We start from the raw sequence: 22,353 nt of genomic DNA, 5'->3' as shown, positions 1-22,353 counted from the left end.
GGTGTGATACTGGGGTGCAATAGGGGCTGCGATATGGAGGTGTGATACTGGGGTGCAATAGGGGCTGCGATATGGAGGTGTGATACTGGGGTGCAATAGGAGCTGCGATATGGAGGTGTGATACTGGGGTGCAATAGGGGCTGCAATATGGAGGTGTGATACTGGGGTGTAATAGGGGCTGTGATACAGAGTTGTAATAATGGGGTGTAATAGGGGCTGCGATATGGAGGTGTGATACTGGGGTGTAATAGGGGCTGTGATATGGAGGTGTGATACTGGGGTGTAATAGGGGCTGTGATACAGAGGTGTGATACTGGGGTGCAATAGGGGCTGTGATACGGAGGTGTGATACTGGGGTGTAATAGGAGCTGTGATATGGAGGTGTGATACTGGGGTGTAATAGGAGCTGTGATATGGAGGTGTGATACTGGGGTGTAATAGGGGCTGTGATACAGAGTTGTAATAATGGGGTGTAATAGGGGCTGCGATATGGAGGTGTGATACTGGGGTGTAATAGGGGCTGCGATATGGAGGTGTGATACTGGGGTGTAATAGGGGCTGTGATATGGAGGTGTGATACTGGGGTGTAATAGGGGCTGTGATACGGAGGTGTGATACTGGGGTGCAATAGGGGCTGTGATACGGAGGTGTGATACTGGGGTGTAATAGGAGCTGTGATATGGAGGTGTGATACTGGGGTGTAATAGGAGCTGTGATATGGAGGTGTGATACTGGGGTGTAATAGGGGCTGTGATACAGAGGTGTGATACTGGGGTGTAATAGGGGCTGCGATACAGAGGTGTGATACTGGGGTATAATAGGGGCTGTGATACGGAGGTGTGATACTGGGGTGTAATAGGGGCTGCGATACAGAGGTGTGATACTGGGGTATAATAGGGGCTGTGATACGGAGGTGTGATACTGGGGTGTAATAGGGGCTGCGATATGGAGGTGTGATACTGGGGTGTAATAGGGGCTGCGATATGGAGGTGTGATACTGGGGTGTAATAGGGGCTGTGATACAGAGGTGTGATACTGGGGTGTAATAGGGGCTGCGATACGGAGGTGTGATACTGGGGTGTAATAGGGGCTGCGATATGGAGGTGTGATACTGGGGTGTAATAGGGGCTGCGATATGGAGGTGTGATACTGGGGTGTAATAGGGGCTGTGATACGGAGGTGTGATACTGGGGTGCAATAGGGGCTGCGATATGGAGGTGTGATACTGGGGTGCAATAGGGGCTGCGATATGGAGGTGTGATACTGGGGTGCAATAGGAGCTGCGATATGGAGGTGTGATACTGGGGTGCAATAGGGGCTGCAATATGGAGGTGTGATACTGGGGTATAATAGGGGCTGTGATACAGAGTTGTAATAATGGGGTGTAATAGGGGCTGCGATATGGAGGTGTGATACTGGGGTGTAATAGGGGCTGCGATATGGAGGTGTGATACTGGGGTGTAATAGGGGCTGTGATATGGAGGTGTGATACTGGGGTGTAATAGGGGCTGTGATACGGAGGTGTGATATTGGGGTGTAATAGGGGCTGTGATACGGAGGTGTGATACTGGGGTGCAATAGGGGCTGCGATATGGAGGTGTGATACTGGGGTGTAATAGGGGCTGCGATATGGAGGTGTGATACTGGGGTGCAATAGGGGCTGCAATATGGAGGTGTGATACTGGGGTGTAATAGGGGCTGTGATACAGAGTTGTGATAATGGGGTGTAATAGGGGCTGCGATATGGAGGTGTGATACTGGGGTGTAATAGGGGCTGTGATACTGGGGTGTAATAGGGGCTGCGATAGAGGTGTGATACTGGGGTGTAATAGGGGCTGTGATACGGAGGTGTGATACTGGGGTGTAATAGGGGCTGCGATATGGAGGTGTGATACTGGGGTATAATAGGGGCTGTGATACAGAGTCTTGATATTTACAGGGTGAGCACCACACTAAGCACAAGCTTTTTGAACACCAAAAGGGAGATATATGGTAGATGCTGAATATACCATACATTTCTTAGGCCGGTTTCTCTGCTCCGAGTATTAGGGTTTGTACACTTGTGTATTTGCTGCAAGTGTTTTTTCACTAATAATGCATCTCTCCTGACCTTAAAGGGAACCAAACATCAGGATTTTGGTATATACGGTGCAGCCAGTGCAGCACTGGCACTATCAGGCACATTGTGTACATACCATTAGTGGGCAGCTCGGGTGTTTAGGCTGTGAAATCCAAGTTTATGAAGTTTACAAATTCATCATGTTTTTGACTGACACTTGCACTTCTCCAGATAATATCCGGGCGGGTTATTCACATGATTCACGCCCCCCCCCTCCCCCCGCCGCTTGTTCCTCCCTCTCCCTGGCTGTATGCAAATTTCTCTATTCAGTAACACGGCATCGGAGTTGGCGCCTGCCCATAGCGCTTATCTCCGGCGCCATGTTTTTGAAGCCCGCATTACCCAATTTTGTGCATGAGAGGGCGGCGCATGCGCCCTCGCTTCTTCAGATCTTGTTGTGACCGCGGGAGCGCGCGCGGTGTCACAACAGGATTGGAGAACAAATGATCTTACCGATTAGATGCAGCAGACGATATCGTAGCTGCAGCTACTTGGGGTATGTGCATAACCCGCCCGGATATTATCTGGAGAAGTGCAAGTGTAAGTCACAAACTTGATGAATTTTTAAACTTCATAAACTTGGATTTCACAGCCTAAACACCCGAGCTGCCCACTAATGGTATGTAGATAATCTGCCTGATAGTGCCAGTGCTGCACTGGCTTTACCTTATATACCAAAATCCTGAGGTTTGGTTCCCTTTAACTCCGAAGCCTCATATGTGACTGTTAAAGGGGTATTTCCATCTCCAAGATCCTATCCTAATGTGTAGTAGGTGTAATAATAATAATAATAATATTAGCAAATACCTCCAATTAGAAATGTAGTATAGATTACCTCTTGTGCAAGGCATTGCAGGAGCTCGGGTATCAATCGTTACGACCACGCATATAGTAACAGTTAGGCTAGGTTCACATTTCCATTGTTTATGATCAGTCACAATCCGCCGCTCTGATAAACAACGCAATCCGTTTGGCGGATTCCGTTGTGTCCCATAGACTTGTATGAGCGCCGGATTGCGACTGATGCCCTTGCGTTCCATCCTCTGCCCGACTGATCAGTCGTGGAACGACTGACTGACGGTTTCCCAGGAACGCAGAGTGTAACTTTTTTGAGCAGCGGAATCCTTTTGTTTTCACTGTGCATGCTCAGATCTTGTGTTTAATTATTCAAATGAATGTCTCTCTCGGCGGTCGGCTTTTGAGAGCGATCAGCTGATCTCCCGGCCGCCGGCTTTTGAGAGCGATCAGCTGATCTCCCGGCCGCCGGCTTTTGAGAGCGATCAGCTGATCTCCCGGCCGCCGGCTTTTGAGAGCGATCAGCTGGCTATTGTGAACAATCAGCTGATCATTCTCTCTCTCTCGTTTTACAACGGAATCCACTTTATGATGACAATGAATTCTATTCTTGTCATCCGTTGTACAACGCATCAGTCACAAGTGTCAAGCAACGCATGTGACTGATGCAAAACAACGGAAATGTGAACCTAGCCTTAGTTGATAGTGGTCGTAACCATGAATACATACCTAAGGCCCTACAATGCCCTGAACATGAGGTAAGTGACAGTGAACTAGAACTAAACTACATTTCTAATTGAAGGTATTTGCTAATATTATTATTACACCTACTACATAGTAGGAAAGGATCTTGGTAATGGGAATAACTCTGTTTGGATCAGAAGACCCCCTGGATGGTGCACACATCATAGTCTGTACTTGGACTGAATGCACAATTGTCTGAATGAGCTCAACATTCACAGTCCATGTGTGCCGTGGACCACAGAAGGAGCCATCGCAGCCTATATGCCACTATGGCCAGCATGCAGCATCCACTGTTCCGCTCAGCTTTATGGGTCAGAGTATTGCGTACCAAGTAAAGGCAGCTCCAGCACCCATTGACATCGCGAATGAGCACATGGAGCCCGTCACATCCATAATTTGCAGACACAGCTGACCCGATTCTCAACCTGACCTCACACTCATCAGATTTCTGTTGTTTTCTTCTACCCAAGATGTTAGTAGTAATCTGGGATGAATAGTCATCACTTAGTGCAGTCACATGGCTTATATTGTAAGACATTATTTACATGGCCCTTAAGACTGCATTCACACATAATGGATTTTATTGCAGAAAATATCAACAGTTTATCTGGAGAAATCTTAACCGAATCATGCAGATTTTGGTGTTTTTTTGTTTTTTCTTCAGATTTCTCTGTGGGAAAACAGATGAACATCTTAAAATTTTTAATGATAATATTCAAAAAAGATGTTACCTCCCCTGACCTTCCCATCAATCTTCCCGTCCCATGTTATCTATTCAGCTGCCATTGTATTACACTGGATTTTCTGCCTGAATACCCAAACAGAAAATCAACAATTCCTAGTAGTGTGAACACAGCCTATCTGATAACACATATACAATTATAGCAGGAAAGTAATAATTCTAATGCAACCACGTGTCTTAGATCTGCGTATCATTAGTGTCTGGCCCGTGCGTCAGCTTTAACCATCAGTGGTTTCATCAGTGCTTTGCTCATCTGCAAAAACAAAATACCCTTCTGCTGCCCCTGAAGTGTTAAAGCACCACTCTGTTTTTTTTATTGCACCCTGGAGTGGTGCTTTATATCTAAGTCCCCTGTCTTAGACTCACCTTCCTCTGACTTCATCTTCTATTGCCAGCTTAATTGACGGTCTTCAGCAATTTGTCATCTGTCGGCAGCTCCAGTGTTTGATGGAGCGCACCGGAGGTCGTAACTCTACGAGAGCCTCGTTCTGGCTCTCATAGACTTGCATTGAAAGCTTGTGATGTAACGTCTGACTTTCAGATAGTCATAAGTTATAGTCAGAAAATGGCACTGCGGGATCAGAGCAGCGTCAGTAAAAGGTGAAGATGCCAGAGGGTGAGTATAAGACGTAAACAGAGGACTTAGCGTTAAAGTGCCACAACAGCGGTAAAAAACCTGCTGGAGTGGTGCTTTTAATTTTGTATGCTTTTTGTTATACAGTTTTCTAACTTTTGTTGCTTTTTCTACAGATAATGTCGTCTTTCTTCTTCATCTATTGATTGATGTTCACCATGAAGCCTGTTCAGATACTAGGCAGCAACTGCAAAAGACTAGTAGGCGTCTTGCCTCAACACCTCTATTTGCCGGCTTTCTTGTCCACTTCCTGTACTTTCCTTAGCAGGAAGAAAAAGCTGAATGGTTATGAAGATGTCAACCAGGACAAATATGCAGATTTAGTGCGGACAGTAACCACCTCCAAGACCAGTTCTCAAACCCCAGAGAGGATATTTGAAGAAGACAGTTTTTTGTACGGTAAAGTGTTGAGGTCAAAGGATCCAAAACAAGAATCTGAGCCAAAGGTTCCTCAGAATCGTGTCCCCTTAGCCAATCCCAATAAAGTGCTTTTATCTGTGGTGAAGACAGATCCCAACATCCCGGTGAAAATCGGCCTCCCAGGCAAGAGTCACATGACCAATGGTAGACTGCCAAGTGTCACCCGAATCCTTCAACAGACCATGCCCATGGAGCAGGCATTTTATTTGGAAAGGTGGAAACAAAGGATGATCATGGAGCTTGGAGAGGAAGGCTTCATAGAGTACACAGCAGGTATACATACGTATATTGTATTATCATGGGTAACGACGCTCTTTAGCTTTAATCGGTGTGGAATAGCGCTTGTAGGCTACAGTGACCTCTGATGGCTACAAGGGAGGTCTATTAGGGCTCATTTAGATGACAGTTTTTCCTCATACAAATCATATCAGTATTTTTCACTGATAGATTATAATAGGTATGATTTCTATTGGGCTGTTCACGTCTGTAAGTGGTTCACATAAAATCATGAAGACTTGTCCAATTTTGATCCATTGTAAGTCTACAGATCCTTGAAATAATCGGACAGCAGTCGGATGCCATCCATGGGCTGTCAATTTCTCATACACAGAGAGGAGAAACTTGAGAAACCTTCATCAGTTTTATTTTTTTCCAACCAAGAAAAACTGATGAAACTTTGACCGAATTCTGATAGTAAAAACCGACAAATTGACCAAATTGTAATAACGAAAAACACTGATGGAGCGAAGCATGATTTTTACGTACGAGAAAAATCAATGACATGTAACTGAGGCCTTATGTTGAGTGTGTAGTAAAGTTGTTTGTTTTTCTGGCTTTTATTGCTTGCCTAAACCATTAATATCTGATCAGTGGCGATCCTAATCCTGGCCGATTAAAGAGGCTATGGGCTCACACAAGGGCAGACATCCTCTTCAATGTTTCCTAGAACGTCTAATTTTATATAGATGGTTTATACTATTGTGATCATATCAAACCCCAATAATTGCCCGTTAATAAGCTTTATGGTTCTTTGTATGCTCTGCATGTATCTTAATTATCTGTTTAACTATTTCCAAGCCGTGTTCTCACAGGGAAAGCTCTTCCATGCCCAGATAGAGGATCTGCTTTTGTCTAAGGAACATTATACCCAGAAGCCGGAGTATACTGAAGCATTGGTTGGGTATATGAACAGTGTGGAGCATCTGCTGTCTGACATTGGAGGAGTCAGGACTCTGGAAAGTGCCGTCGTTCATTCGGAGCTGCAGTATTCCGGCTTTGTAGACTGTGTGGCTAATTATCGGTGAGACATTTTTTACATAAGAGGATAACTGTGGTTATTTTATAGAAAACAAGGTAGTAAGTCACCGCACCGATCTAGAAGTATTCTGTAGTATGTTCTTGCTGGTTCCCTGGTGTTCCATGTCTGGAGTAGGTAGGACAGATCCAGCGAAGGATCCACATCCAGGGATAGGTAAAAAATCCTTTATTTAAATACCATTAAAAATCCATATAGTGAGTGATACTGGCAGTACATCTGATACAGTCTAAAGCAAGACTGTATCAGATGTACTGCCAGTATCACTCCGTGTACAGAAAAAAAATATTTGGGTTCCTGCATTCTTTGCAGGACAAAGTGACATTTTTTGTGATACAGTATTTTTTTTTTTTCTTTACACCTTTTAGATCATTTTTTTTTTTTAACGTTATTCTCTTGTTTACTATAATAAACGTGTCATTTTGGCCAACATATTGTAGGAATGGTCCCATCCTGGTCCTCAGCTTGTAGTAATATGCCCATCTTGTCCTCTGTAGTAATGTGCCCATCAATGTGCCTATCCTTGTCTCCTGTAGTAAAAGTGCCAATCCTTCTCCCCTTCTTATGCCTCATCCTGTAGTAATGTCCCCTATTTATGCCACATTATGCCGCTTTCACATACACACATAAAATAAAATGATTCTTCTCACCTGTCTTCCGTTCCCTTGGTGTCCTTATTTCTGCTTCTCGCAGCCCGCAGGCCCCCTGACTTCCTGTTTCTATTGTCTTCAGCGATAACATTACAATGAAAGCGCTGCAGCCAACCAGCGAGCTTAGTGGCCGTGTGCAGCTTGTCCTGCCTAATAGGGCTGAGCTCACTCATTGACTGCAACTCTGTGGACGTGTCATTAACGCTGCAGTCAATAATGGACACCAGGAGCAGCGGTGGAGATTCAGACGTTCAACAGGTTGTCTGGGTATTTGGAGTCAAAATGCTAAAATGTATAGATATAGTCTCCTATAGTCATTGATTCGCTGGATCGCCTGCTGCTCATTTTAGTAAGGACCCAGAAGCATTCGAAAGTCATGCTGACCAGGGGTGCAGGAATGGTCTAAAGGGTGCTTTACACGCTGCGACATCGCTAACGATAGATCGTCGGGGTCACGGTGTTTGTGACGCACATCCGGCGTTGTTAGCGATATCGCAGCGTGTGACAGCTAGGAGCGATGATCAACGATCGCAAAAATTGATCATTGACATGTCGCTCCTTTTCATAATATCGTTGATGGGGCATGCCGCTGGTTGTTCGTCGTTCCTGCGGCACCACACATCGCTATGTGCGACACCGCAGGAACAACAAACATCTCCTTACCTGCGTCCACCGGCACTGAGGAAGGAAGGAGGTGGGAGGGATGTTCAGGCCGCTCATCTCCGCCCCTCCTCTGCTATTGGATGGCTGCCGTGTGACGCCGCACGATCCGCCCCCTTAGAAAGGATGCGGTTCGCTGGCCACAGCGACCTCGTAAGGAAGGTAAGTCTGTATGACGGGTGTAAGCGATGTTGTGCGCCATGGGCAGCGATTTGCCTGTGACGCACAACCGCCGGGGGTGGGTATGCTCGCTAGCGATAGCGATATCGTTATTGCAGCGTGTAAAGTGCCCTTAAGATTATTTTTACTTTTCAAGTCATTTTTTAAAACTTGAAAGTCTCTTAGATAAGTCAAAGCCTGGTAGCGGTGAAGCATTGTGTATATATGCACCCGGCGTCTGAGAGGTCATATAACACTGATCAGAGCACAATCTGCAGTCTGTAGTTTACTTTTCCAGTGTGGCTTAGAGGAAGCAGAACGCTGGTTGCTATCATTTAGCATATTGATTCTTTTTTTGCAGGGGGAAGTTGTGTGTGATAGACTGGAAAACATCCGAAAAACAGAAGGCGCACTTAAAGAACACCTTTGATAATCCACTGCAGGTAGCTGCATATATTGGAGCAATAAATCATGACAGTAATTATAACTTTCAGGTAAGTGAGTGATATTTTTTTCTATTACTATAGATACTAGAGTCAGCAAAAAATAGGCATCTTATGTGTGTCCTCTCTACACTTGATGTTAGATGTCTTTTTTAACTACATAATAAATATAACAATGCTGGCGGTTATGTATTAAAAGGTCATATACAAGTGCATCTCAATAAATTAGATTATCAAAAAATTAATTTTTCTTTATCGTTCCTATGGGAGACCCAGACATTGGGTGTATAGCTTCTGCCTCCGGAGGACACACAAAGTACTACACTTAAAAGTGTAGCTCCTCCCTCTGAGCTTATACACCCCCTGGAGAACCAGATCTAGCCAGTTTATCGCTTTGTGTTCAGGAAGCATACATCCACACATGCATTCTCATCTGATTTTTGATTTTTGGAAAGAGTTTGAAGAAAAGCAGGTCCAAGCCTGGACCCCCGGCATGTCCCTTCTCACCCCACTGTGTCGGCGGTGCTGTTAAGGTTGATTCCAAGGCTGGAGCCTTACATGCCGTGCTCCTTCACCATCCCTCCTGGGCTCTGGCTTGAAGTGGGAACCAGCACGGTTCACCATGCTTGGCAGGAGACCAGTCTCCATCCGCAGCCCTTCAGGATCCTGCTGGACCGGAGCACTCATCTCCAGGGACTTGGAACCCTGCGTCTCAGCAAGCTAAGTACCTGAGACGTTTATATATTGGGGTCCCTGTACTTTATTGTTGTGGGAGAGTGTGCTGAGTGAGTTTTATGACATTTCCGGCGGGTTCTCTGGCTGTCGCCTGAGAACCGCGCCGATGGTGCCTGCGCGCCGGCCGCACCGCTCAAATTTAGGCCCCGGCTTCGCCGGAGGCCTACTTTCGGTTTCACTGCCCTCTCATGTCATTCATGCAGAGGGACAGCGCGGCTCTGCCCAGCGGCCGTTCTGCACAGGGGAGGGACACTCCTCACTGGGTTCATGTCTCCTCCCCTGTAAGCCCTCCAGATCCCGCTCCCAGAGTAAGTCCCGCCCCCTCTCTTCGCTCCGGCGGCCATTTTCTCAGCGTTTTTCCCTGCGATCAGCACTAATCTGCAGCATCCCTGCTGAGGTGCTTGGGGGTCCGGGCTTCGGGATCTGGAGGGCACACAACACCGCTCCAGCGGTCTGGTAAGCCACAACCTCTGGTTGTGGACCTCTGTATATACTCTCTGGGGGTCTTTCTGGCAGAGCCCCCACTCCAGCAGCATGTCTCACACGAGGAGCAAGGCTCCAAAGCTGTATTCAGTATGCACTGCATGTAAGCTCCTACTGCCTGAACAGAGCACCTATCCACATTGTGATGCCTGCTCTAACCTGACGATGCCTCAGCCTGGAATCGCACCCCCAGTGGTCTCTCCGGCTGCTCCGGCTCCTGTGGCTGAACCCCCGGCTTGGGTAGAATCCTTAGCTAGGTCTATCTCCCAGTCTTTTGCCGACTCCATGGGACAGCTGTCCAGGACTTTGCTGAACATGCATCAGCCCCCTTCACAGGGTGCCTCTGCTGCTAGGGCTCTCTCAGGACCGGAGCTCACAGAGGATTCATCATCTGGTCCCAGACCCCGTCCTCCTAAGAGGAGACGCAGGGCTCCCTCTCCTTCCGCGGCTCTTTTTCAGAAGCTGACTCGCAGGACGAGGAGGATGCCTTTACAGGGGGCTCGGAGGCTAACTCCATGTGCCCCATTGATCTGTCCGAAAGTGACTCAGATGTTAGTGATTTGATTGCGTCCATTAATTCTGTACTGGATCTCATTCCGCCAGTATCAGAGGAGCAACCCTCTCTGGCAGAAAAGCACCAGTTTACCTCGCCTAAGAGGACAAAGAGTGTGTTCTTTAACCACTCCAGTTTTCAGGCCGCTGTGACCAAGCCTAGGGCCTGTCCTGACAAACGCTTCCCAAAGCGTGGTTCTGATGACCGTTTTCCCTTTCCACCTGAGGTGGTCAAGGAGTGGGCTCAGTCCCCAAGGGTAGACCCCCCGGTGTCTAGACTCTCAGCCCGGACCGTTGTATCAGTGGCTGATGGCACCTCTCTTAAGGATTCCACTGACCTCCAGGTTGACCTTCTGGCCAAATCTGTATATGAGGCGGCAGGGGCCTTGTTCTCCCCAACTTTTGCAGCAGTGTGGGCTCTCAAAGCCATCTCTGCTTCTCTAGAGGGGATGCATTCCCTCGCCAGGGAATCTATGCCCGAAATGGTTGCCTTAACTGCTCAGGCTTCAGCTTTTTCATCCTATGCCATGTCTGCCATGCTGGAGGCTTCTCACCGCACTGCGGTGGCTTCGGCTAATTCCCTCGCTATCCGCAGGATCTTGTGGCTTCGAGAGTGGAAGGCAGATGCTTCTTCAAAGTACCTTGCTGGGCTCCCTTTTGCTGGGTCCAGGCTGTTCGGTGAACAGCTGGATGAAATTATTAAGGAAGCTACTGGCGGGAAGAGTACTTCCATGCCACAAACCAAAACCAGGAAACCTGTCCAGGGTAGGAATCAGTCGAGGTTTCGTTACTTTCGTTCCTCCAACTGGTCGTCCTCTAAGCCCTCGGCCTCGTCCACTAATTCAGCCAAGGACCAAAAATCCAACTGGCGCACAAAAGCGCGTCCACAGAAGACCGCAGGAGCTGCTGCCACTAAGGCAGCCTCCTCTTGACTATCTGTCCGCGCCAGCAACGTCCTTAGTCGGTGGCAGGCTCTCCCACTTTAACGACGCGTGGTTTCAACACGTCTCCGATCAGTGGGTGCGGGATATCATCTCCCACGGCTACAGGATAGAATTCTCTTCCAACCCGCCAGACAGATTTTTTCTGTCAACTCAACCCTGCTCCAAGGCCGCCGCCTTCTCTCAGGCCGTGGCATCCTTGCAGGCCAACAGAGTAATTGTACCGGTTCCCGCCCGGGAACGGTTCAGAGGTTTCTACTGAAATCTCTTCCTAGTCCCCAAAAAGGACGGTTCCTTCCGGCCCATCCTGGATCTCAAGCTTCTCAACAAGCATGTTCAGGTGCGGCATTTTCGCATGGAGTCTCTGCGATCAGTCATTGCCTCAATGACCCAAGGGGATTTCCTGGCATCCATCGACATCAGAGATGCCTATCTCCATGTGCCAATTGCAGTTTCACACCAGCGTTGGCTACGTTTTGCAATCGGAGAGGAACATTTCCAATTCGTGGCTCTTCCCTTCGGGTTAGCCACGGCCCCTCGGGTATTCACCAAGGTCATGGCAGCAGTGGTTGCGGTTCTGCACCTCCAGGGGTTGGCAGTGATTCCTTACCTGGACGACCTTCTAGTCAAGGCTTCATCCAGCGCAGACTGTCAGCGGAGTGTCTCGCTCACTCTCGCCACTCTAGCCCAATTCGGGTGGCTTGTCAATCTGCCCAAATCCACTCTGACTCCGACCCAGAGGCTCACGTACCTAGGGATGCAGTTCGAGACTCTGCCGGCACTTGTGAAGTTGCCCTTAATCAAACAGCAGTCCCTCCAACTGGCGGTGCGCTCTCTGCTGAGGCCCCGCCGTTATTCCATCAGGCACCTGATGCAGGTGCTGGGTCAAATGGTGGCGTCAATAGAGGCTGTTCCCTTTGCCCAGTTCCATCTGCGTCCACTGCAGCTGGACATTCTCCGCTGTTGGGACAAGCGGCCTTCCTCCTTGCACAGGTTAGTGGCTCTGTCGCCACAGACCAGGACCTCTCTTCAGTGGTGGCTTCGGCCCCTCTCTCTGTCTCAGGGACGCTCCTTCCTGGCCCCGTCCTGGGTGATCCTCACCACGGATGCCAGTCTATCCGGCTGGGGAGCGGTATGTCTCCACCACCGAGCACAGGGCACTTGGACTCCGTCCGAGTCAGCCCTCTCGATCAATGTGCTGGAAACCAGAGCCGTGCTTCTGGCTCTCCTAGCTTTTCACCACCTATTGGCGGGCAAGCACATCCGAGTCCAGTCAGACAACGCGACAGCGGTTGCCTATATCAATCACCAAGGCGCGACACGCAGCCGCCTGGCAATGTTGGAGGTACAACGCATCCTTCAATGGGCGGAGGACTCCAAGTCCACCATATCCGCAGTCCACATCCCAGGCGTGGAAAACTGGAAGGCAGATTATCTCAGCCGTCAAACCGTGGACAGTGGCGAGTGGTCCCTGCATCCGGCAGTGTTTCAGTCAATCTGCCGCGAGTGGGGCACTCCGGACGTGGACCTAATGGCATCCCGTCACAACAACAAGGTTCCGGTTTACGTGGCTCGCTCCCACGATCCTCAGGCATTCGCCGCGGACGCTCTGGTTCAAGACTGGTCCCAGTTTCGTCTGTCCTACGTGTTTCCCCCTCTAGCTCTCTTGCCCAGAGTTCTGCGCAAGATCAGAATGGAGGGCCGTCGAGTCATCCTCATTGCTCCGGACTGGCCCAGGCGAGCTTGGTACCCAGACCTGCTCCATCTGTTCGTAGAGGTGCCGTGGCATCTTCCGGACCGTCCAGACCTTCTCTCACAAGGTCCGTTTTTCCGCCAGAATTCTGCGGCTCTCAGATTGACGGCGTGGCTCTTGAGTCCTGGCTCTTGACGGCTTCTGGTATCCCCCTTGAAGTCATCTCCACTATGACTCGGGCCCGTAAGTCTTCCTCTGCCAAGATCTATCACAGGACTTGGAAAATTTTCCTGTCCTGGTGTCGCTCTTCCGGCCATCCTCCTTGGCCTTTTTCCTTGCCGACCCTTCTGTCCTTTCTACAGTCCGGTCTGCAGCTGGGACTGTCCCTCAACTCTCTCAAGGGACAAGTCTCGGCTCTGTCAGTGCCGTTCCAGCGGCGTATCGCCCGGCTGGCTCAGGTCCGCACCTTCATGCAGGGCGCGTCTCACATCATTCCACCTTACCGGCGGCCCTTGGATCCCTGGGACCTCAATTTGGTTCTCACGGTTTTGCAGAAACCCCCCTTTGAGCCTCTTAGGGAGGTTTCTTTTTCGTCTTTCACAGAAAGTGGTCTTTCTAGTGGCCATAACTTCCCTCAGGAGAGTCTCTGATTTGGCTGCGCTCTCTTCGGAGTCACCTTTTTTGGTTTTTCATCAAGACAAGGTGGTTCTCCGTCCGACTCCGGACTTTCTCCCTAAGGTGGTTTCTCCTTTCCACCTTAACCAGGACATTACCCTACCTTCCTTTTGTCCGACTTCTGTTCATCGCTTTGAAAAAGCGTTGCATACTCTGGATCTGGTGCGTGCTCTCCGGATCTATGTGTCTCGCACCGCTGCTCTTAGGCGGTGCACCTCTCTTTTTGTGCTAACCACAGGTCGGCGTAAGGGCCTCTCTGCTTCTAAGCCGACCTTAGCCCGTTGGATTAGGACGACCATTTCGGATGCCTACCAGTGTTCTCAGGTGCCTCCCCCGCCGGGGATCAAGGCACACTCGACCAGAGCTGTCGGTGCCTCTTGGGCTTTCAGGCACCAGGCTACGGCTCAGCAAGTCTGTCAGGCTGCCACTTGGACTAGCCTGCATACCTTTTCAAAGCACTACCAAGTGCATGCTCATGCTTCGGCAGATGCGAGCTTGGGCAGACGCATCCTTCAGGCGGCTGTCGCCCATTTGTGAAGTTAGGCTCCGCCTACTTTTTAGTTTTTCTGTTTATTCCCACCCATGGACTGCTTTGAGACGTCCCAAGGTCTGGGTCTCCCACATGAACGATTAAGAAAAAGAGAATTTTGTTTACTTACCGTAAATTCTTTTTCTTATAGTTCCGTATTGGGAGACCCAGCACCCTCCCTGTTGCCTTTTGGCAGTTTCTTGTTCCGCGTGTTATCACCGGCTGTTGTCGTGGACAGAGTCTCCGGTTGTTCCGGTTCTTGCTCTGTTTTTACTTGTGGGTGGCTATTCTCCTTCAGCTTTTGCACTAAACTGGCTAGATCTAGTTCTCCAGGGGGTGTATAAGCTCAAAGGGAGGAGCTACACTTTTGAGTGTAGTACTTTGTGTGTCCTCCGGAGGCAGAACCTATACACCCAATGTCTGGGTCTCCCAATACGGAACTATAAGAAAAAGAATTTACGGTAAGTAAACAAAATTCTCTTTATTTCAGCAATTCAATAGAAAAAGTAATAATAATTAATAGTCATTACACACAGACGTGTTTATTTCTGTGAATGTTGATGATTATGGCTTACAGCCAATGAAAACCCAAAAGTCATGATCTCAGAAAATTAGAATATTTTATAAAACCAATTGAAAAAATGATTTTAAACTCAGAAATGTTGGTGCCTACTGAAAACTCTGTACAGTAAATGCCTCAATACTTGGTCAAGGCTCCTTTTTCTATGAATTACTGCATCTACACAGTCTCAGCGCGGACGATATAGTTAATTATTTAAAATAAAAAATTGTCCATATCTGAGAGGAAATTTTCTCCTAGTTTCCTAATATTCTTCATTTTCATCCCTCCTACACTTCATCTAGCTCATTTTCGGTCTTCGAACCAGTCACAGAAGTTGTTACCAGGCTCCTTGCATCTTCTCACCCCACTAGCTGCACCTGTGACCCTATTCCCTCACATCTCCATCAGTCCCTTTCCCAACAGTAACCACTGATCTAACTAAAATAACTCTCTCATCTGGTATCTTTTCCTCCTTCTTCAAACACACCAACATACACCCATTAATTAAAAAAAAACATCCCTCAATCAGAACAGCGATGCTAACTGCAGACTTGTCTGTAATCTTCCCTTCATCTCTAAACAGCAACATTTGTTCTGTGGCGCCCTGGACTAGCCAGGTCGTCACAGGTAACATACACACACCCCCACCCCCATTAGACAGTAACATTAGCCAAACACAAAACCCTTGTTGCCTCCCTCCAGTGTCTGATGTCCACACCAGGTGGGGCAGAGCCAATCGGTTGGCCCCACCCACCGAGGAGTTCACAGGCCTGGAGGCGGGAAAAGTGACAGATGAGTGTAGGAGGTTGAAGTGAGAGGAGTAAACACTTGGGTGTCTGGGTTTGTGGCCCAGGCACTGACAGCAAGGTTGGCAGACGGTGGTGGCCGTCTGCAGGAGTGATGGAGCAACGCGGAACCGTAGGACCGGGGTCGGGCCTTTTGCCCGCCGGTACCGACCGGGGAGCGAAGTGAAGCCAGCACACACAGGCAGGGCCATCGTACCCCGACCAGGCTTGGAGCCGCCGACAATAGTCAAATCCGAGTGTGATCGGAACCCCAGGGGTTTCCTAACAACCAAAGACCCGATAGAAGGCAACCGCCCACACCGTGAGGGTATACAGCTACCGCCTAAGGCTAGAGACCCAAGGGCCAGCGCCTGCGGGCAAACGGGCTCCTCCGGCATCCATACACCGGGGAACGGACTACCGTTGGGGATCCATCGTAGTCAAACAGGTACATCAAGGTGCAGGGAAAGACTGCCGCCATCACCTGTCCGGGGGAGACACTCACCTGTCCGGGGAGAGACACTGCAGCCGGCTGCGGGCCCCGTCCATCCAGCTGTTTGGTTTACCAAGGACTTTGTGCATCTCTTACTGAGTGAGTACACCCGTGCCAGCCGGCACCGCGCCGCACTGTCCCTGCACCTTACCAACCCTGCCTCCCCGTCACACCACCGGGCCCCAGAACCACCGACCCCCTACCCACGGAGGGGGGAAACAACATCCCAGCTGCTCCCTACCATCGCTCCCGGGATCCCCGTCACCAGCAGCGCTGGTGCCCATCTTCACCACAACCCGTGGGTGGCGTCACAGACTAAATCCCCCAAACCAAGCACCCCTTTCACTCACGGGCGAGGAGCGCCGCTTGAGTCCCAGGATCCGGCCCACCGCTCGAGCCACCGAGCAGCCGCAGCAGCGCCGGACCCGAGCGTTAGCGAGCGACCAGCAGCGGCGGCGTCCTCCCCGCCCGCGACAGTTCCATTTCCGCCTAATCCGCTACCTGTTAACTTTCTTTGCCCTTTGCATTCTGGTTTCCGCTCCTTACGCTCTACTTGGAACTGCCCTTACTAGTGTCTCTAATGATCTACTGATAGCTAAATCTAATGGTCACTGCTCCCTGCTGATTCTCTTGGATCGCTCTGCTGCATTCGATACTGTGGATCACCAGGTCCTCGCCCTATGCACTGCTCTATCAGGCTCAAGGGCCACCACTCTCTGCTGGTTCTCCTCCTACCTCTCTGGCCGCTTCTTCACTGTATCTTTTGTTGGCTCCTCTTCCTTTTACGCTTCCCTTTTACTGTCAGGGTTCCTCAGAGTTCATTCCCAGGCCCCCTCCTCTTCTCTCTATACACGGCCCCTATTGGACAAACTGATGACACCCAATTTTACACATATTCTCCTGACATCACCGCTACATTACTAGAAAATACCATTGATTTTTGGTCTACTTTCTCTAAAGGGTGCTTTACACGTTGCGACATCGCTAGCGATAGCACCCGCCTCCATCGTTCGTGCGACGTTTGGTGATCGCTGCCGTAGCGAACATTATCGCTACGGCAGCGTCACACGCACAAAATTTATCAGCAACGTCGCTGTGAGCGCCGAACAATCCCTCCTTCAAGGGGGAGGTGCGTTCGGCGTCATAGCGATGTCACTGCGGCGTCACTAAGCGGCCGCCCAATAGCAGAGGAGGGGCGGAGATGAGCAGCCGGAGCATGCCACCCACCTCCTTCCTTCCTCATTGCCTGTGGAAGCAGGTAAGGAGATGTTAGTCGTTCCTGTGGTGTCACACATGGTGATGTGTGCTGCCGCAGGAACGACGAACAACATCGTACCTGCAGCAGCAACGATATTATGAAAAGGAGCGACGTCTCAACGATTTTTGACACTTTTGCGATCGTTGATCGTCGCTCCTTGGTGTCACACGATGCGATGTCGCTAACGGCGCCAGATGTGCGTCACTAACGATGTGACCCCGACGATATATCATTAGCGATGTCAAAGCGTGTAAAGCCCCCTTAACATCATGTCCTCCTATCGAAAACTGAATCTGTCAAAAACTGAACTTCATTCCAAGTTTCATTCCTCTACTAACCTTTCTAAACCCAATTTTGCTATTTTAGTGTGTAGTTCTATCTTTGCTCCCCAGTAGCAAACCCGCTGTCTTGGGGTTATATTTGACTCAGATCGCTCCTTAACTCCCTAAATCCGATCACTCACTCGCTCATGTCAGCTACACATCGAGCACATCTCTAGAATTCAACCTTTCTTTGTCGCTCCATTGGGAGACCCAGACAATTGGGTGTATAGCTACTGCCTCCGGAGGCCACACAGAGTATTACACTTTAAAAAGTGTAACCCCTCCCCTCTGCCTATACACCCTCCCGTGCATCACGGGCCCATCAGTTTTTTGCTTTGTGTTGAAGGAGGCACACATGCACACAATGCTCCACATTTTAGTCAGCAGCAGCTGCTGACTATTTCGGATGGAAGAAAAGAGGGCCCCTAAGGGCCCCCGGCATGCTCCCTTCTCACCCCACTGAGTCGGCTGTGTTGTTAAGGTTGAGGTACCCATTGCGGGTACAGAGGCTGGAGCCCACATGCCGTTTTCCTTCCCCATCCCTTAGGGGCTCTGGGTGAAGTGGGATCCTAACCGGTCATCCAGGCACTGGGACCGGGCTCCCTCCGCAGCCCCTGGTGGTATCTGCCGGACAGGAGACTGAGTATCCTCAGGGACAAGGCCCTGCAACTACAGGTACTCTGTGTCCCCTTTGGGACGGTGCATGGAGCACCTGGGCCTCAGACGCCGCAGCGCCTGCAGTGTTGTTTTTTTGTCCGGGACTACCGCGCCGACCGTGCCTGCTTGCCGGCCGCGGTTTCTACTTTAGTCCCCGGCTTTTGCGGCCTAGTACACTAAACGCCCGCCCCCGGGCCTGCCAGTCAGGGGCAAGGGCGGGACGGTCGGTCTGACGCCGACAGTGAGGGCTGGAGCACACATTGCTGTCGTCCTCCCCCCTCACTAATCCCTATGGGGCACCAGTTCCCGCACTTTTGTAAGTTACGCCCACGGCTCCCTCCTCCCCTGTGAACGCCGACAGCCATGTTTTATCACATCCTGCCGGTGGAGGACTTCTGGCTGCAGCTCTGGGAAACCCGAGGCAGGGAATCTGGTGGCCACACACCGCTGGAGCGGTTGGTAAGCCACACCGGTTACCGGTGCTGGTGCCCCTAGGGTGCTGAACTGTATATAGATACATTATATTGGTATACTTTTTCCGGTTCAGCTATACTGTTCACTTGTGGCTATATACCCTCAGTGATCACGCTCCTGGGAGACTACAGCATGTTGTTCACAAGGAGCAAGGGGGCCAAGGCACAGGGTTATTTTGCTACCTGTACCTCTTGTGCGGCTCTGTTACCTGCAGGTTCCACCTACCCTCACTGTGAGCAATGCTCGGCCCCTGTGGCACTCGCTCAGCCGGAGCCTGAGGCACTAGGGGGTCCCTCGGCTCAGGTAGAACTGCCGGCACCCCCTGTCCAGATGGCAGGGACAGAGTTTGCTGTTTTAGCCGACAAACTCTCTGAGTCGCTTTCTCATTCCATGACTCAGTCTATGGATAAATGGTCTGCTAAGTTTCTAGAGGTTTTGCAGTCCAGACCGGCCCTTACACAGGCCCCGGGCACTGCGGGATCACCCCCAGGCACCTCTCGGTCTGCGACTAAGCGTGTTCCTGGTGTGGCCTCTAGTTATTATGTGCAGGACTCCGGCACGGACCGCAGTCCCAGACCGGCTAAGCGGGCTCGCTTAGAATCTTCCCCGACTTCCTCACGCAGTTCGGGGTCTCAGCTTGAGGATTCTCTATAGGAGGAGGCGGAGGTCGCAGCTCAGGACTCTGACCCTGATGTTGCTCTCAATCTGGATACACCTGAAGGGGACGCCATAGTAAATGACCTTATAGCGTCCATCAACCAGGTGCTAGATCTGTGTCCCCCAACTCCGCCTACAGAGGATTCGGCTTCACAACAGGAGAAACACCAGTTTAGGTTTCCTAAACGTACCCGGAGTGCTTTCTTTGATCACTCTAACTTTAGAGATGCTGTCCAGAAGCACAGGGATTTCCCGGATAAGCGCTTTACTAAGCGCCTTAATGACACACGTTATCCCTTCCCCCCTGACGTAGTCAAGGGTTGGGCTCAGTGTCCCAAGGTGGATCCTCCAGTCTCTAGACTGGCGGCCAGATCCGTAGTAGCAGTGGCTGACGGTGCATCGCTCAAGGATGCCACGGACAGGCAGAGCTCCTACTGAAATCCATCTATGCAGCCATAGGCGCGTCTTTTGCCCCAGCCTTTGCAGCTGGGTGGGCACTCCAGGCTATCTCAGCTTGTCTGTCTGAGATTAATGCGGTCACCCGTACCGCTGCGCCACAAGTAACATCTTTGACTTCTCAGGCGTCAGTATTTGCATCCTACGCCATGAATGCTGTCCTGGACTCGGCTAGCCGTACAGGGGTAGCATCCGCCAATTCTGTGGCAGTCCGCAGAGCCATGTGGCTACGCGAATGGAAGGCAGACTCTGCTTCCAAAAAGTTCTTGACCGGTTTGCCTTTTTCTGGCGACCGACTGTTTGGCGAGCGATTGGATGAAATTATTAAGCAATCCAAGGGAAAGGACTCGTCCTTACCCCAACCCAAACCAAACAGACCTCAGCAACGGAAAGTTCAAGCGAGGTTTCGGTCCTTTCGGCCCTCAGCCAGATCCCAACCCTCCTCGTCCAACAGGCCACAGAAGAGCCAGAGGAACTCTTCTGCATGGCGGTCTAAGTCACGTCCTCCAAAGACCACCGGAGGCACCGTCTCCAAGGCGGCCTCATGACTTTCGGCCGCCCCAAACCGCATCCTCGGTCGGTGGCAGGCTCTCCCGCTTTTGCGACACCTGGTGGCCACATGTCCAAGACCGATGGGTGAGAGACATTCTGTCTCACGGTTACAGGATAGAGTTCAGCTCTCGTCCTCCGACTCGTTTTTTCAGAACATCTCCGCCCCCCGAGCGGACCGTTGCGCTTTTTCAGGCGGTGGACACTCTAAAAACAGAAGGAGTGGTGATCCCCGTTCCCCTTCAGGAACGCGGTCGCGGTTTTTACTCCAATCTGTTCGTGGTGCCAAAAAAGGACGGCTCATTTCGTCCCGTTTTGGACCTCAAATTGCTCAACAGACATGTGACAACCAGGCGGTTTCGCATGGAATCCCTCCGATCTGTCATCGCTTCGATGTCCCAAGGAGACTTCCTAGCATCAATCGACATCAAAGATGCCTATCTCCATGTGCCGATCGCTCAAGAGCATCAACGCTTCCTGCGTTTCGCCATCGGGGACGAACACCTTCAGTTTGTGGCACTGCCTTTCGGCCTGGCGACAGCCCCACGGGTCTTCACCAAGGTCATGGCATCCGTCGTAGCGATCCTACACTCTCAGGGCCACTCGGTGATCCCTTACCTAGACGATCTCCTAGTCAAGGCACCCTCACGGGTGGCTTGTCAACACAGTCTGACCGTTGCTCTGGAGACTCTCCAGAGGTTCGGGTGGATCATCAATTTTCCAAAGTCAAAATTGTCTCCGACCCAGTCACTGACGTACCTCGGGATGGAGTTTCATACTCTCTCAGCGATGGTCAAGCTGCCGCTGGACAAACAGCGGTCGCTGCAGACAGGGGTGCAATCCCTTCTTCGGGCCCAGTCGCACCCCTTGAGGCGCCTCATGCACTTCCTGGGGAAGATGGTGGCAGCAATGGAGGCAGTTCCATTTGCGCAATTTCATCTGCGTCCTCTCCAATGGGACATTCTCCGCAAATGGGACAAGAGGCCGATGTCCTTAGACAGGAACGTCTCTCTGTCTCTGGAAGTCAGGACCTCGCTTCAGTGGTGGCTTCTCCCCACTTCTCTGTCGAAAGGAAAATCCTTTCTGCCCCCATCCTGGGCTGTGGTCACGACGGACGCGAGCCTGTCAGGATGGGGAGCGGTTTTTCTCCACCACAAGGCTCAGGGAACCTGGACTCCGACAGAGTCCTCCCTTCAGATCAATGTTCTGGAGATAAGGGCAGTGTATCTAGCCCTCAAGGCATTCCATCGGTGGCTCGAGGGAAGGCAGATCCGCATACAGTCGGACAACGCCACGGCGGTTGCGTACATCAACCACCAGGGCGGCACTCGCAGTCGTCAAGCCTTCCAAGAAGTCCGGCGGATTCTGCTGTGGGCGGAGGCCACAGCCTCCACCATCTCCGCGGTTCACATTCCGGGCGTAGAAAACTGGGAAGCAGACTTCCTCAGTCGCCAGGGCATGGACGCGGGGGAATGGTCTCTCCACCCGGACGTGTTTCAAGAGATCTGTTGCCGCTGGGGAACGCCGGACGTCGATCTCATGGCGTCTCGGCACAACAACAAGGTCCCGGCATTCATGGCACGGTCTCAGGACCACAGAGCTCTGGCGGCGGACGCCTTAGTTCAGGATTGGTCGCAGTTTCAACTGCCTTATGTATTCCCTCCTCTGGCAATGCTGCCCAGAGTGTTGCGCAAGATCAGGTCCGACTGCCGCCGCGCCATCCTCGTCGCTCCAGATTGGCCGAGGCGGTCGTGGTACCCGGATCTGTGGCATCTCACGGGGGGGCAACCGTGGGCGCTCCCAGACCGACCAGACTTGCTATCTCAAGGGCCATTTTTCCATCTCAATTC

At 50.8% G+C, this 22,353-nt stretch overlaps 1 protein-coding gene across 1 annotated transcript in view; it reads left to right on the top strand.

Annotated features, from left to right (window-relative positions):
* Positions 1–22,353, top strand: part of MGME1 (mitochondrial genome maintenance exonuclease 1) — a 29,373-nt gene that overhangs the window by 2,946 nt on the left and 4,074 nt on the right. The window contains exons 2-4 of the mRNA XM_075338108.1: positions 5,151–5,727; positions 6,532–6,754; positions 8,600–8,732. Coding sequence (XP_075194223.1) covers positions 5,184–5,727; positions 6,532–6,754; positions 8,600–8,732 — 900 coding nt within the window. The 5' untranslated portion in view covers positions 5,151–5,183. The remainder of the gene's footprint in view (positions 1–5,150; positions 5,728–6,531; positions 6,755–8,599; positions 8,733–22,353) is intronic.

Source organism: Anomaloglossus baeobatrachus, chromosome 3, assembly GCF_048569485.1.
Source record: "Anomaloglossus baeobatrachus isolate aAnoBae1 chromosome 3, aAnoBae1.hap1, whole genome shotgun sequence".
NCBI classification, from domain to species: domain Eukaryota; kingdom Metazoa; phylum Chordata; class Amphibia; order Anura; family Aromobatidae; genus Anomaloglossus; species Anomaloglossus baeobatrachus.
The sequence above is the reverse complement of the archived record's forward strand: the minus strand, read 5'-3'. Positions and strand labels throughout refer to the sequence as shown.